This window comes from Lycorma delicatula, chromosome 2, assembly GCF_047948215.1.
Source record: "Lycorma delicatula isolate Av1 chromosome 2, ASM4794821v1, whole genome shotgun sequence".
Taxonomy (NCBI): Eukaryota; Metazoa; Arthropoda; class Insecta; order Hemiptera; family Fulgoridae; genus Lycorma; species Lycorma delicatula.
In genome coordinates this window covers 59,866,414-59,882,473 of record NC_134456.1, presented here as the reverse complement: position 1 = coordinate 59,882,473, position 16,060 = coordinate 59,866,414, and the positions used below count along the sequence as shown (strand labels likewise).

The 16,060-nt window shown below is 27.6% G+C and overlaps 1 protein-coding gene across 4 annotated transcripts in view; it reads left to right on the top strand.

Annotated features, from left to right (window-relative positions):
* Positions 1 to 16,060, top strand: part of Ets98B (DNA-binding protein Ets98B) — a 73,737-nt gene that overhangs the window by 27,794 nt on the left and 29,883 nt on the right. For 2 of the 4 annotated variants that reach the window (XM_075355392.1, XM_075355395.1), the window contains exon 1: positions 14,967 to 15,081. The exons of 1 other annotated variant lie outside the window; for it this stretch is intronic. In XM_075355392.1, coding sequence (XP_075211507.1) covers positions 15,007 to 15,081 — 75 coding nt within the window. In that variant the 5' untranslated portion in view covers positions 14,967 to 15,006. Of the gene's footprint in view, positions 1 to 5,623; positions 6,023 to 14,966; positions 15,082 to 16,060 lie in introns of those variants that run through there. One more of the 4 variants, XM_075355394.1, reaches the window with a different exon arrangement.

Here is a 16,060-nt window from a genome sequence, read left to right as displayed (position 1 = left end):
ATTACGAGTATGATTTAATACTTGAGTTTGTTCATATATTGTACTTTTTTCATTTAACTTATTATTTTATCTTTAATATTATTTCCGAGATCTCAGGACTGTAAGGGTTTTCATCCTGGCCGACGGCTTACTTGGGCGAAACATATGAAATCTAAGAGGAAAGAGTTGGATTTCAAGTTTAACAACACGTACTGGCTGATGGGACATAGATCTCGGCTTTCAGTAGAAAGTAAATTATTGATTTATAAATCATTTTTGAAGCCTGTTTGGACTTACGGGTTTGAATTGTAGGGTACGGCATGCAATTCCAGTATTGACATACTTGAACGCTACCAGACAAAATCACTGCGGAAAATGCTAAACATACCCTGGTACATAAGCAATAGTCTCATGTATAATGATCTTAAGTTACGAACCGTTCGACAGAAAATATCTTTGGTCAGCCTGCGATACCGTTTGGATCGGCACCCAAATTATTTGGCGGTCAATTTCTTGGATAACACGATCAGTAATTTTTCAAGGTTGCTTTAGAAAAACATTATTGGTTTTGCCTTATCGTTTCAATTAGGTTACTTTATTTATGTACGGAGTGCTCTTCTATTTCATTTCTCTCATTTCGTTTTGTCCTTAAGATACCAGCCGCTGGGTCTGTGACTACGTAATGTTAGTTCAAATAGATCTTATTTAATTATTGTTCAATCTTCTATCTTGTTGCACAGATTGTAAAGTTGATGTGTCGTTATAATAAAAAATATATATATTACTTTCTTCAGTAAAATATTTTTATTTTGAATTCATTTTACTTCTTATTACTGCCTACTTTTTATGTTGAATAAAATATTTGTCTATCTGATTTAGATAATAAAATATTTAGATTAATTTTTACATATAAATAAACGTTTACGTTAATCATTTATTTACTACTATTGCATTTTACAATTGCAAGTTATCTTTTAAACTGTCTGTCATACTTATTTTTCTATTTCTAAACCTTTATTTTTATTAGTTTTATTGGAATAAAAGTATAAACAAGTTGATTTGTTGGCGGGATGCCTATCTTGTGACAAATATTCAGTAATTTCACTTCTTGGTTAACGGAAACGTTCTAATTAATCCTAAATCACTCTATTTTTATCCTCTTATCAAAAACTATAATTTAATCTAATTACATTTATGGAAAATGATTTCTGTCCAGAAAAATAAGCATGTAGAAAATGTAATGGTTTTTTTTATTTTTATACTTACAAATAGAAGTGAAAAATTATTGGATTTTTTTTTTTTTTTTAATAAATAAATATATAAATATTTATTGTTCCGAGTTAATTGTAAAATTGATCATGTACTTGTACAGCCGTTTAACAAGTGTCAATTTATGAGCAAATTAAAACAGATATATTAATTTAAATTTGAACGATTTAACCTTCTCCTTAAATATTTTCTGTACAAATCAGATAAAATTTACTGTTTAATTATAATTACTAGGATAAAGTTACAAATCAGAAAAACTTATTTTTTTTATTCCTAATGTGTACGTTGCAATCTGTTCAACTAGTGAACAATAAGCAACTACTCCTATGGCCTGATGAAATGAGGATATGTATTACATAAATGAGCTGTAGTCTTGTGTCTTGTACGGACTCAGGCCGACCATTCCTGAGATGTATGGTTAATTGAACCCCAACCAACAAAGTACACTGTTATCCACTTCTAGTATTGAAATCCGTATAAAATTTTTCTAGATTTGAATGTCAAAACCTACGACTTCGAAAATCAGCTGTTAAACAAGTGACTTGCGATGAGGCATTCACCAACAACAGTCTTTTCTGTTTAGCCTCCGGAACCACCGTAAAGTATTATTACTTCAGAGGATCAATGAGAATGATATGTATCGATGTAACTGAAGTGTTGTCTTGTACAGTCTCAGGTCAACTGTTCCTGATATGTGTGGTTAATTGAAACCCAACCCCTAAAGATTACTGGTATCCACGATCTAGTACTCAAATTCGTATTAAAGTAACTGCCTTAACTAGGATTTGAACCTTAGAACTCTCGACTTCGAAATCAGTTAATTTGAGATGACGAGTTCACCACTAGACCAACCCGATGCGTTTATGATGCATTTACCACGACTATTCAACATTCCTTTTACTTTACCCAGACCAGTAGAGCTTTTTAAGCTCGGTGGACTTAAAAAGATATTTTGAAGAGAGATATTTGAAAAACTGGAGGTAATATATAAAACTTTCAGTTATCATAGAAATTCAGTATTTCCAGTAAAAAATCGGAAATTTAAATGACTGGAAATTAAGTACTTAAATTGGTTTCACAGTTACGAGTTAAATGGCTGATCAAATCTGAATACACTAATTTTTTTCACTTACTGCGTATTTAATATTTTTACAAACGTTCCTTTAAATAATTTTTAAAAACTAATTCGAAAATCTGTAATTTTGTTGCATAAATATTAAATTTAAAAAATTAACACAATAACATGTTAGTTATTATTAGCTGAAAATTATCAGAAATATTAAATTTCCGGAGAAAACAAACGTAGCTTGGCGATGGTTTAACAAATAAAAAAAAAGTTAAAACAAGATGTAAATCCATTTTTATAAATATCTTATTTCAAAGAATTATCATTTAAACGTTTAAATTATTATTATTATTATTATTATTATTATTATTATTGTGGAAAAGTTGTATACTGTAGAAATAGGCAAATTGATGATAAATAATTTTACGGTGTTCTGTATGAAGTTTATTTTAAATGTTGTTAAATACAACTTTTTTTCGCGGTTGAACTTAATTTAGCTTCATGTAATAAAGGTAAAATTGCGGTTGTTGGTAGTATAATGTGGTTTCGTTGCCGTTTATGATTATTACTCATTCACACTCCATTGCTTTCACGCTATGATTTCTCTTGCTATAGCTTTTTCTTTGCTATTTTCATCAAACTTTACTTCACTTTATTTATGTAGATATGTTACTAAACAATCCTGTTATTACTAAACAATGTTATTACTTTCCTACAAAATATTTATTGGAAGATTTTATACAGCATTACGTTTGTACAGAGTACTTGTAACTTGTAGTTGTCTCTTTCTCTGTACGCGCGCGCATGTTTCAGACATATTTGCATGCATTGAGCACGCGCGCACAAAACACACATGGCACATTTTAAGTGTATAATTTGAAGACATTTAAACTTCCAACTTTTTTGCTGGAAATACTGAATTTCTTTGATAACTGGAAGTTTTATGTACTACTTCCAGTTGTCAAATATGTCTTTTTAATTTGATATTTTTAATATGTCTTTAATTTGTGACGCTTAATTATAATTAAATCGCAAATTTTAGCTTAAATCAAATCACGTAACAGGTAGCTCAAATCGAAAAACACATGTTAATGTTTCAATTTAATCATTCATTTATTGATGCTTGTTTAATAGCTACATATACGCTTACTTGATCAGTTTTACAATTAATTGGGAACAGTAAAAAATATTTAAATTTGAAGTTTTATTTATTGTTACATTAATAGAGGAAATATAAATTAAATATTTCTTATTATCTTATCTTTTTTCTTTAAATATTACTTGTCGATATATATATATATATATAAATAAAACCAATTCATGAATCCGTTTTTTTCATTTAGCGTTTATTAATTATATACAACCATTATGGAAGTAAACAAGATTTCTGCCAAAACTTGTTTCCTTGGCGCAACGCTTCATTTTAAAAATAAATAAAAAAAACATTAAAAATAAATGTAACTTAAAATCTAAAGAATAATTACCGAAATTATAATTTTTAAATTAATAATAATAATATGATCAATAAATAAGTAAGTGAAAATAAAAATAGGAATAATAATTGAAAGATCACTTACCAAAACTTACGATTTAATAGGCGAAAACATTTTCTGTTAAACTGAGGTAGAGACTAGCTGAAAATAAAAAAAGGAAATTTCTGTAAATATCTATTAAGCCGCGGAATTCGTAAAAGAAAAGAATAGAAAGGGTTTTGAGTCACGGATCTAGAAATTTAAAAAAGGGATTGTCTACTTTGATTATGAGATGAAACAAGGAAGATTAAAGAAAATAAAAGGTATGAAAAATCAATTAAATTATTGGAAAAAATTTACAATTACTAAGGAACAAAATATAATCGAAACATTAACGATGGAACACCAAATAAAGATCTTACTTGAGCAATCGATTTTCCCATTAAACAGAATTTTAAGAAGTAAATGTACGGAGAGTGTTCTTAATATTTTTCTTTCATTCTCTACTATTAAAAGAAAAAAAATCGTATTTTTGGAGATGCCTCCACTATTTCTATAGTTAGTACGAAATTTGAAGAATAAGCAAAATATTCGTAAAAATATTTATTTGGAGTGCAGTTATTTTCAGCAGCAAAACAAGAAGTGTGAAAACTTAGTATTAAAGGAAAATATTGAAAATTAGGTGAATTACGAAACTAATAACGAGAGAAATTTGTCGAAGAATTTTGTCAAGAGACGAACCACATTTGTAGAATACTTATTAAGATATCCAGGTTTACTTAATTTCGTTATAGAAGAATGATAAGAAGATAAAATATATAGATAATTTTAAAATTGGAATAAATAAAACAAACAGCTGAGAATATACGTTAGTAATGTAAAAATTATGTAGAGGTTAAAAGATTGACGCAAAATAAAGGAAAGAAGAAAAACCCAACCGATCAAAAGACAAGAAAAGCTGATTTTTAAGTATCACTAAAGTCAATGTAAAATATTTAAAAAGTGATATGTAAAAACGTTTTCTAAAAATCTGTCATGTTTAACTTTATTTACTGGTTAATTTAGGTTCATTGAATTTCTTAAAAATACAAAGGTTACTACATAAGGTGAGAATATGTATAAGTTACTCTTAGAATGTAATTTTTAAGAAAGTCTTTTGTAACTAAATATGATGGTGGAGGAGAGGGCGCGGCCATTTTTTACTGAGTGTTTATTAATACCCATTATGTGGCTAATTTTAATATCCTGATCCATATGCAAATAATGAAATGTATATATAGAACAAGTATAAGGCATGTGAAATATTTTAATGTTTATTCGTTTGTAAATTGGTTTCTATACTGTCCTTTTAAAACTAACTAATCAAGAACGGGATTTGTATCAAGGATTAAGCCATTTTTAAAAGCCGTTTAAATTCTTTTTAACAGTTGGTTTGGTTCTTTTTTTTTAAATAGAATGACTGTTAAGCTGAAAAGGAATTGTATATATTTACTATACGGTAACTTGCTAGAAAGCGTTCGAATTCCTATTAATTCTATTCACTTAGTTAAAAAAAGTCATCTAAGCATTATGAGTGTTACTATTTATACTTACATAAGTATTATAACCGGATAAGAATAGTTAGTATTGTCGGTTTAACCGACCGTACAAGAAGCGTGGGTGTACAAAGTAAATAACCGGCTGGGAATTCCCAGCAGTAGTTTTAAAAGAGGTAATTTGGCAGCGCTCCCAGTGGCGGGAGTTGTAGACACCGTCCTTGGCGGTTGCCGAAATAACTGATGCCTGTCGCCAGCAAGTATCACAACCAGTTAGAATCGTATGGTCTGTCCTTCTTACTGGCCACTCCTTCATAAAGGATCTATATTTCGTATTAAACAATCTACAAGCGCAATTCAGTTTGAGGTTATGTCACCAGTAAGTTGATAACGCGATTCCTTACGCACCGCACTGTAGTTAAATGATTCTGTTTACATCCGACACCAAAGAAACATAGTCATATGATAAATATCGCTGCCAAAGAGTTTCCAAATACGGTATTTTTGTTTTGTTATTTAATGTTTGTATCAAATATTTAATTACTGAATTTTATGTGTTTCGTTATTTTTACCATTATTATCTATTACATGAATACCACTAGTTTTATTGAAAAATCGCGTATTGTGTAATTTACTTAGTAATATTTACTTGTAAGAATGCGGCTGGCTGTCTCTCTCATTTTTACATAAAATGATGACAGGTATGTAATAATGTTTTTATATTTTTTAAAACAGCAGAAATTAGTTTAATATTTTAAATTAACATACACTTATGTATTTACCATATTGCGATTGCTTATTTTGTGTCTCCAAAGTGTGTGTGTGTGTGTGTGTGCGTGGGTGCGCGCGCGCGCGTGTGTGTGTGTGTGTGTGTGTGTGTGTGTGCGCGCGCATGCGTTTGTTAATGAGTAGGAATTTTTTATGGTCTGCACAGACAGTGTAAGTGTGTTTTGTAGTTTAAATTTTGATGCACTTAATATTGGAAGCTAACGCAAAAATAGCAAATTATGATTTAACGAATAATTCTGTCGTGTTAAAAATTCAGTAACCCTTAACGTAGCTAACCCTGTTATATATTTTTACAGATTACATAAAGTTCCGTTTAAATAAGTTTTGCTCTATGATGTTTATTTATTGTTAGGGTACGTTGTTTTTATTATTTATTACGAACAAAAAACATAAAAAAATATTATATATAAATACACAACATTCATATTCTATAAGAATGAGTAATGTTTTGTACTCATTAGTAATGAATAATATAAATTGCTGTATAAAGACAGATATATATAAAAAAAAAATAAGGAAAAATTATTTTTTAATTACAGTTATATTTACAAAAAGAATAGATGGCAATTTATGCGTTGTAGCAATAGGTGGTATTATTTTTGAGGAACTTCTTGTAAGATTTTGTTTTTACTACAGTTTCGGCTGTACTGGAAAATCATTACAGTGTATGATAACTAACCATCTGCTGTTCTTAATTTACTGATAAATATGCTTTGTAATATTTTATTTTATTTTAAATTCATTTATTTTTTGAACGTCATAAAATTTCTTGTTGCTCTCGCAAATAGTTTAAAAATTTCACAAAATTCATGATACGAATGAGAAGGATATTATTATTATATATTTTATGCTTCTATTTTTATTTATATATATTTTTTTTGTATGCTAATTTATTCAAATTACACATACCATTAAAATTTAAAGTCAGAAATGGGTGATGGAAACAATGGAAACTAAGAGTACCTAAAATATTTAAAATTTATCTAGTGTTTATTTTTCATACATTTTCTTATTATTTGTAATATTTTATAAAAACTAAATCTTTTTGTGATATTTCAATCGATAAGCAGTGTTTATAATAAAAAATTTAAATATTTAAAACTGAAAAGTTTCCAAAACATGTTTGTCAATTGCGTACTAATAAGGTTCACCCTGAAAACACTATGCACATGGAATTTAAAGTAAGTCACTACGTATTTTTTTACCATTTGTGATTTAAAATTTATAATACTTAACTTCTAGAAAAAAACTAAAACCTTTACTAGTAAAACAGCATAAAATTTTTAAATTCATTTCAGACGTTCCTAGATGCCATTTTCAGCTTTTATATAAATAAATTCATCGTCTTACGAATACATTATAAACAAGTGTTTTGTAACATAATAATAAAATTCAGACAATACATAAAATTAACGATATATTTAAAAGTTATATTTGCATTATGTCAAACACAATGGTGCCTATAAAACAAATTTGTAATATTTATTTGCATTAAGACAACAATGTATCTGCTTAAAATAGTTTGAAATTTATAACGTAATATATTTGTTAACATAAAAAAATTACGGCGCCAGGTTTAATTGGCAAGTGATTATTTGGCTTATAAGTGCACGTCTCTAGACTTCTGTTACAAATCCGCTTTTCAGAATTGACTGTTGTAATATGTAATGATCATATTACGTGAGGGTGTTTACGAGTAAGATATAGTAGCGTTTTGTCCTTATAACGTAATTTTTCGGTTAAACCTTTCCACAAAAAAGACACTATCTCAAAATGTAATATTATTTATTTTTTTGTGATTAATAGAGAGATCCATTCGTATTGTAATATTTAATTCTTTGGTCGTAGACTGATAAGTGGATTCTGTTATCTTTCTACAAGTCATCATACAATTAAGTTATATTCAATAAAATTAAAAGTTTACTAATTAGTATTATATTTTGTACATTAGACTTTAAAGATTTTCGTTTGGTGAAAGTTGTAGGTGCCCTTTAAAAGATGCAGCTATTTTAAGGTAATCTATATAACATAACTTATTACTAATGTTTCATAGACCTCATAATATTTACAAATTATATGTATAAATACCGATATTATCAGTAGCTTTCAGTGAATTCCGTCATCGACGTTTAATTTTTCTTCCAATATAATTCTTCTTTGTTTAACGTTATTATATTTTATGATTTCATCTTCGTAATTTGCTCTTGTCTAATAAATCAAGTTAATATTGAAAATATGTTTGTGCACACGCGTGCGCGCGTTATTTACGTATATATATATATGTAAGTGTATGGAACTAAATAAACGTTTATAAACTTCTGACTGTAGATATTTTTTTATATAGTGTTTTTCTAATTGGTGTTACAACGTGGCAATGATGAGGTTAAATCGTGATGAGTTTAATTTCGTTGGTAGCAATTTTCACGATGATGTATAACTATCATCATGATCATTACCCCCTAGTCATTCGGTTCTTGTTTTCTTAATGAAAACTTAGCTTATTTTTTTCGTTATTAGTTTTTATGTGTATTTTGTAGAATACTTTCAGTAAGCAAAGTTTATCTGTCAGTGCCCACAAAAATTGAGAACAGCTGATGGTTCTGGATGTTTATTTTATTTATTATCCAAACAACAACATTCAATTTTAGTCGATTAATGGATGAATATTTTCCCTAATTCAGAACAGTTTTTTTAAAAGATTTCAGGGTTATAAAATATCATTTCACTTTCTCTTCAGTAAAGTAGGATAATAAGCAGATAAAAATTTACCTGTTACGCTATGAAAACATCATACGTTAAAGATGTTTCGAAACATCTTAATTTCATCTGAAAATACAACCGGGTGAAAAGAATTTTTTTTTAAATCTTAGCTTTTTTGTTCATTTATGTATTTAAATATGCTCATATAGATGCTAAACTAGATTTGTAAAATTTTTATCAGAAATTACGCTAAGTTTTTTTTTTTTTTTAACTTATTTGGGTGGTATTATTAATTGTAGCTAAAAAACATATTTGTTGCGCTGTGTAAATTAATTTTGATTTGTGATTCTAACCACCAGCGACTGATTTTGTAATTATAGCATTGTCCTTATTAATTTCATTTCAAATGATTTAGGACATATCTAGTATATAGGGGTCATTTCACTCTTTACTTTTCATCTGGTGTGTGTAGTCTGGTACTTATAGTTCTTATGTCTTATGTCAAGTAACCTTTGACCATTACGGTTACAATACTAACGGATAACCTATATTGTTAAGAAGTCGCATTGAAAAAATACCGAAATTATTTACTATAGAAAACAGAATCTGTGATAAAATATTAGGTCTTACCCCAAAACTGTTGTAGAATCCGTCTAGGCGAGAGAAATCATGCTTTTGAGAAATATTAGTATATTATAAATCGCTTGTTTGAAAAGAAAAACACTAGTTTTATATTAGGCCTTGTTTTCATTTGAAGTATCACTGAGAGTTTGAATCTGTTTAAAGAAGATCTACGGGAATTTAGGCGTAAAAATACTTTTTACACTTTACTTTTACTTTTACACTTTTTTCTCCTTTTACTCGATAGTAAATATATCAAGTTCCATTATTTTGTGAAAATATTTCCTTAAAAATATATGTTTAGTTATATTTAAGAATATAGTTTTATCTGTCAGTCGAAATATTTTTTATAATTCTTTCCCACGCTCTTTTTCAGTATGGACGCTGTTAAGAAAAATATTGTTATTTTAGATCTTACAAAAGACAAATTACTTTTGGTCACTGATTTATTTGTTTAAATAATACTATCATGGTAAATACATGGTTTGGAAAATAGGGAAAAAGGATTATGAAGGAAAGAGAAGAATTTTCATTAAAACTGCTCACAATCTTGGCCCTCCAATTACATTTAATATAGTTATTTAAATCTATTTATTACCAATGTAAATTTAAATTAATCTTTATTATATTTAAGAAATATGATACATTTTTGTTCTTCTGATAACGATTATATTTATAATTTATAACGTATTCATTAAATTGTTGGGCTTTTTTGTTTTTAAACTATTATACCATAAAACGACATTCCATAACTTATTAAGATGGTATATTAAATTTTAAATGGAACTTTCTAATTTACCTCGATGAACATATAAAAATATTCGTTTCATAATCATTGAAAAGTAAAAAACTTCTATAATTTGATCAATTTATTAAATACCTTTTTTTATTTTATAAAAATATATAAATTATTTATAATTTTTAATCTAAGTGTTTGTTTTACAATTAGTCGACTATATTTTAATTTGACGCTAAATTTTACGCAATTGAAACCTTTCATTCATTTATATCATCCCCCATTTCTTTTCCAAATATATGAATCAGGGTTTTCATAATTTCTCATAAAATCTTTTTTTTAACTTAGAAAATATTATATTGATAACGTTCCTGTCTCCGTGGTGCGAATGGTAGTATCTCGTGCTTTCGTCCGAAGGTCCCGGGTTCATACCCAGTCAGGCACGACATTTTCATACGCTACAAAATACATAAAAATGTTTTCCTGCGTTCTCTACACACAGAAAAATAATTATAGTATTAAAAAATAAACATTTATTTGTCTGTGTAACATATCAAAGCATGTTTCTGCTCGGGATTGATTATTTAAATGTATTTTTCTACTGCTTACCAGATGTGTTGATCTGGCAAATTATTTTTACTGTTGTTTAATTATTTGTTACAATGGTTAATTTCTGATATTTCTAATTCCAATTTCTAATTTCTGATTGTTCTAATTTTAACATTACTGATGTTATTATACTTAAATGCGTTTTGCTAGATCGGTGTATGTTAATAACACAAGATTGATTTTTTAAGCGGTGTGTGTTCGTTCATGCCTTGATTAAATATTTATTTTATGACGTCATAATTGTAACAATATTTTAAACGTGTTTCAATTTATACGCTTATTTTTAACTAAAAGTTTTTAATATCTTTTTTTTTTTTTAACTTTTATTTTAAAGAGTAAGTTTTTATTTTATTTCTTAACCATCAATTAAATTTAAAATAAATGTAGGAATTTTTTCTTCAAAAAATATTAATTATGTAACAATTTTTCTTGCATAAAAAAATCTAGCAAATAAAAAACCAATGCAAAAATGTACCTTTAACGATCTACATTTAAACCTCAACAGCTAAGCTTTCCAAAAATTTCCTACATTTTTGGGAGATATTAAAAAAATTCTAGATATTTTACCTGTAACAGGTAATTACAAACCTTAATTAATCTACTAATTCTGTGAAAAAGACAGTAAAAGATTGTAAAAGATTGAAAAAAAAAGTCCTCATATTATCTTAAAGATGGGGGAAAAGGAATAAAAAATATTTTTTTCCTAATTATTTTACTGTTTTTTATATGTATAAGAAAGGCCATAAATGTAACAAATTTTTCCAAAATTCGTAGCAGTGCGGTAGTACCTCGTTATTTGATTCGGAAGATAAAAATTCGAATATTAGCTATTTATGCTGGGTATACATATTATAAAGATAATAGAGCTTTTCTCACGTGATTTTCTGTTTCTTCAAACATATTAATAAATACAACTTAAAATTGATTGAGAATTTTCTGCAGTAACATATTAATATCCTTTTAAAAGGATACAGATACATACTTTAAGAGCAGTTATACAAATGTTTATATTATTCTTTATAATTTTCATTTATTTCGGAAAATATAGGTTACATCTATTACTAATTTTGTCCGCATACGCGTTACACAATAATTCCTGATATATTCATCCTATCACAACGAAATTTTCTTCTACAAGAGCATTCTCTTATAAATATCTTAATTGAGTAAGAAAGTTAGCTGAATCACCTAGAGAATTCTGGGATTTAATAAGCGGTGTACTGACTTTTTTTTATTCTAACTTATTTCATAAATTTATTTGATAAATTTCCATCAATATTATAATGAAATTTCATACATACACTTAATTTTATATAAATCTTAATATAGAGATTAATAATGCCGAGTAATCTGTTTTATACTATTTTTTTTCAAATATTAAAAAAAATTATCTTATTGATAAAATAATCAATTTATATAAAATAAAATAAATTACACGTTAGACAATATATTTATATTTCTCATCCATACACTACATTTTAGTTATTTAATAATCTATTTTTCACCCATTTAAATATTCATATTTTGGCTTATTTTAAAAAGTGGATTTCCTTCATCTACATTAGTTTAAATTGCGAATATGTTGCAGTTTCGAGTCCTTACTTATTTTTTGGTTTGAATTTTCAGATTTTTTTCCGAATATAGCAAAGGAAAATTATTGCTACCATTTTTGAAATAATCACGCATTGAAATTGTTGTCTGGTCTCTTGAAGTATTTTAATCTCTCAAGTCTTGTACATAATTATTAGCAATATTCGCATTTATATCTCTCAGTAATAGTTTAACCTATTATAATAAAATTTGGTGTGGTATTGTTTCTATTGTTTCTTTTTTAATTTTTTTTAAGACATGAGGTTAAGGTAATGATGAGATAAAAGTATGTGCTGAGTGGAGCTGTATTTTGAAGTAGGTTGGATCTTTAGTTAACACTAAAGAAAATTAAACAATTGGAGATAACGCAATTGTAATATTTTTTCAAGCATTTTCCCAGCATTTCAACTTAAATTACCTAGATTATTTTATTATTAAAATAATAAAGGTAAAAACAGAAAACAGTCTTCATCCCATAAACTTATAATCCCTAAATATAATAGGATTTCTTTAAATGTTTCCAACTTAGTAATGTCAAATTCACATTAATATTTTTTTTAAAGAGGTTGTTTTTAGATCGGTAATATTTTCCACTTTTTAAAATTGAGATAAAATTTAAAAATTGAATATACTGTATAAATTATTGTCATTTGGGGATCAAATATTATAAATTTTTACTTTTATAAGAAATCAACCTATTATAAATGTTGACCCAGTTGTAGGACTTTTCTTTCACGCGACTTTTTTCTGATGCACAGTTTACACACACTTGAACAATCCACTTAATTAAAAATATTTATAATTTTATATAAATATAATATTTTTTGTTTATTTAATTTAATGATTGTAACTAAAGCGCGCGCGCATACCATATTTCATTCGCGAGGGTGTGACGGTACAAGCGGCTATTTTAAATACTTTTTTACCCTTAAAATATTATTCATTTATTTAATTCTACCGCTCACCTGTGACGATACAACATAGCAGACGACTACAGCAACTCACCGGGTCGCTCTAGTGGTGAACTCGTCATCGCAAATAAGCTAATTTAAGTCGAGAGTTCTAAGGTTCAAACGCTAGTAAAGGCAGTTACTTTTATACGGATTTAAATACTAGGCCGTGGATACTGGTTTTCTTTGGTGGTCGAGTTTCAATTAACCACACATCTCAAGGAATGGTTGACTTGAGACTGTGCAAGACTACACTTCATTTACATTCATACATATCATCCTCATTCATCCTCTTAAGTAATACCTTATGGTGGTTCCGCAGGCTAAAAAGAAAAAGAAAGAGACGACTACAGCAGCTGTACGTCATTGCTACACTAGCGCTCCTTATGGTGAGAGGGGGTACTAATGACGCAGAATACCCACTTAGCCACTAGTTTATTAGAGCATTGTTTGGGGTGGGAGTACGATTTTGCAAAAATATTTTTTTTTGAAATATTATTATATTTTGTTTACAAATGTGCGTAAGAAAAATAAGACCTAACCTTAATTAGGCGAAATATTGAGATACTGAGGGTGATTTTGTTCTACAGCCTCACCCCCTTGACCTTTTAAGTTGAAAATTTAATTGCATCAGTGTTCCATATAAAGAAGTAATATAACCAAGTTTGGTCAAAATCGGTCGAATAGTTCTGGAGATGTAAGATGATTTAGAATGCAACACCACACGTACATAAAACATCCGGAAAATTTCCATCCGGTGTTTGAATTTTTTGGGTTCCTTAGGTGTCAAAACGTAAAGATCTGGTGAAAACCGTATATACTGAAATTGGACCGATTACAATACTTTCCCTTCTAAACCTATAGCTCTGCTGTAGTGTTAGACGAAAAAGTAATATCACAATGCTAAAAATAATTTCAACACTGGAAAGAATTTAATTTTAAGCTCTTTTAAAAAATTTTACATCCTTGTCTCAATTTTATTTTGATTTATGAAATATGGTAGCCTGTAATATCATATAGTTATCTCACTTTTGGTAAGTTTTATGATATTTCTTTCATTGATTAATATTAAAAGGTAAACATTAATATCATGATTTACATATGAATTTATTTATATGTTTTTAATTAATAAAATTCTAAAACGACTTTGGTCTCATTATTTTAGTATATTATATTTATATACGTATATATATCTTATTACATTGTAGTGTTTTCTGAAGTATGAACATCTGCACAAACAGAAAAATCATTAATTTTTTACGTTCTATTTATTCTTGTATTTATAGATTGTCTATATTTTTTTTTATTTTCACGTGTCAATGTCATTATACTTATATTTCAGTAACACAGAATTCGCTATGTAATAGAATTTTACTGATATTTACTTATTATATAGGCTAGTCTAGCTGTACACGTAGTCGTAACTTTGCAAACGTATTTTTTTTTTTAACTTAACATCACCTGAAAGCTTATATTAATGACATCACATACACAACGTCACTAGCGATCTATTGTTATATTTTTAAATGTTTACTGGTAATTAAAGCACACTTGTTGCAACGATAGATTAATGACGTATAAACACCTGTGTCATCCGTGACGTTTTAGTCGGTATATTTTTTGTATATTTATGGGTTAACTTGTGCATCACAAAATCATTATGTTCTAATATCTGTCGTGTAATAACTCTATGGATATCGCGTTTATGCCAGAGAATTGGGATATAACTAGTGAATATTATTCAGCGGTGTCCTGTCTACATTTTGTACGTTATTATCCTTCTTTTTTGGATTGTTTAATATGGGTGAAGTAATTTTTTTTCTTGTAGCTTGTTGTGATATACGATTGAGCTTTGTATTTGATCGTTTCTTGCGTTTAGTGTTGTGCTTTTTTAGGTGTTCTAATAATGTATTCTGCATTACATACAGAGTGGGGACTAAACGAATGAGGGATTTAATGTAAAATTAAAACGTTTCAACCGCCTTCGGTGATTTTTATTTTTATTTTATCTTAAATGATACAAAGTTTGTTAAGTATTTGAAGTATAAATCCAGTGTAGGAACTTTCTGATTAATTTAATTTAATTTAATAAGTTGTATCGATTTAATGTTAATAAGTGAAAATGTAAAAGTTAAAAGATTCTTTTTTTCGAAAGTTTTGTTTCATTTTGGAATATATTTTCCATTTTGCAATACTGTTACGATATTTATGAATAATTTATTTTTTATTAAAATATAAATTTTTATAAAATACTTTTAAATTCTGGTTTTGAGTACATTATGATAATCTGCTATTACGATCAAGTTAAATGAAACAAGTCAGTTTGTTTATGTTACACTAATGATATTTTATATTTTTTTTTAAATATTGTGCATTTGGGGTGTTTAAGACTTGAATACTTTCACTAATAATGCTTAATTATTACCTCATAGGAAGCGTTTTAAAAAATTGAGAACAAAATTCTGACAGTTTTAATATAAAAGTAATTCATTTCGGATATTGCTTTTTTACATCAATGATGTATCTAAATTTATATTTATTTAGTTTAAGGTCGAAATGAAATTATATGTTTTAATGAGATATTTTTGTCGTCAACTATTATCCTAAATTTAAAGTTATTTATTTTAAGTATTTTAATCTTTATTTTATCCCTACAGTTTTTACACCTTTGTATCGCTTTCTTTTACGATGCTATTCAAATCTAGTTGCTCTGATACGAGTACATTATCCTCATTAACAACGTT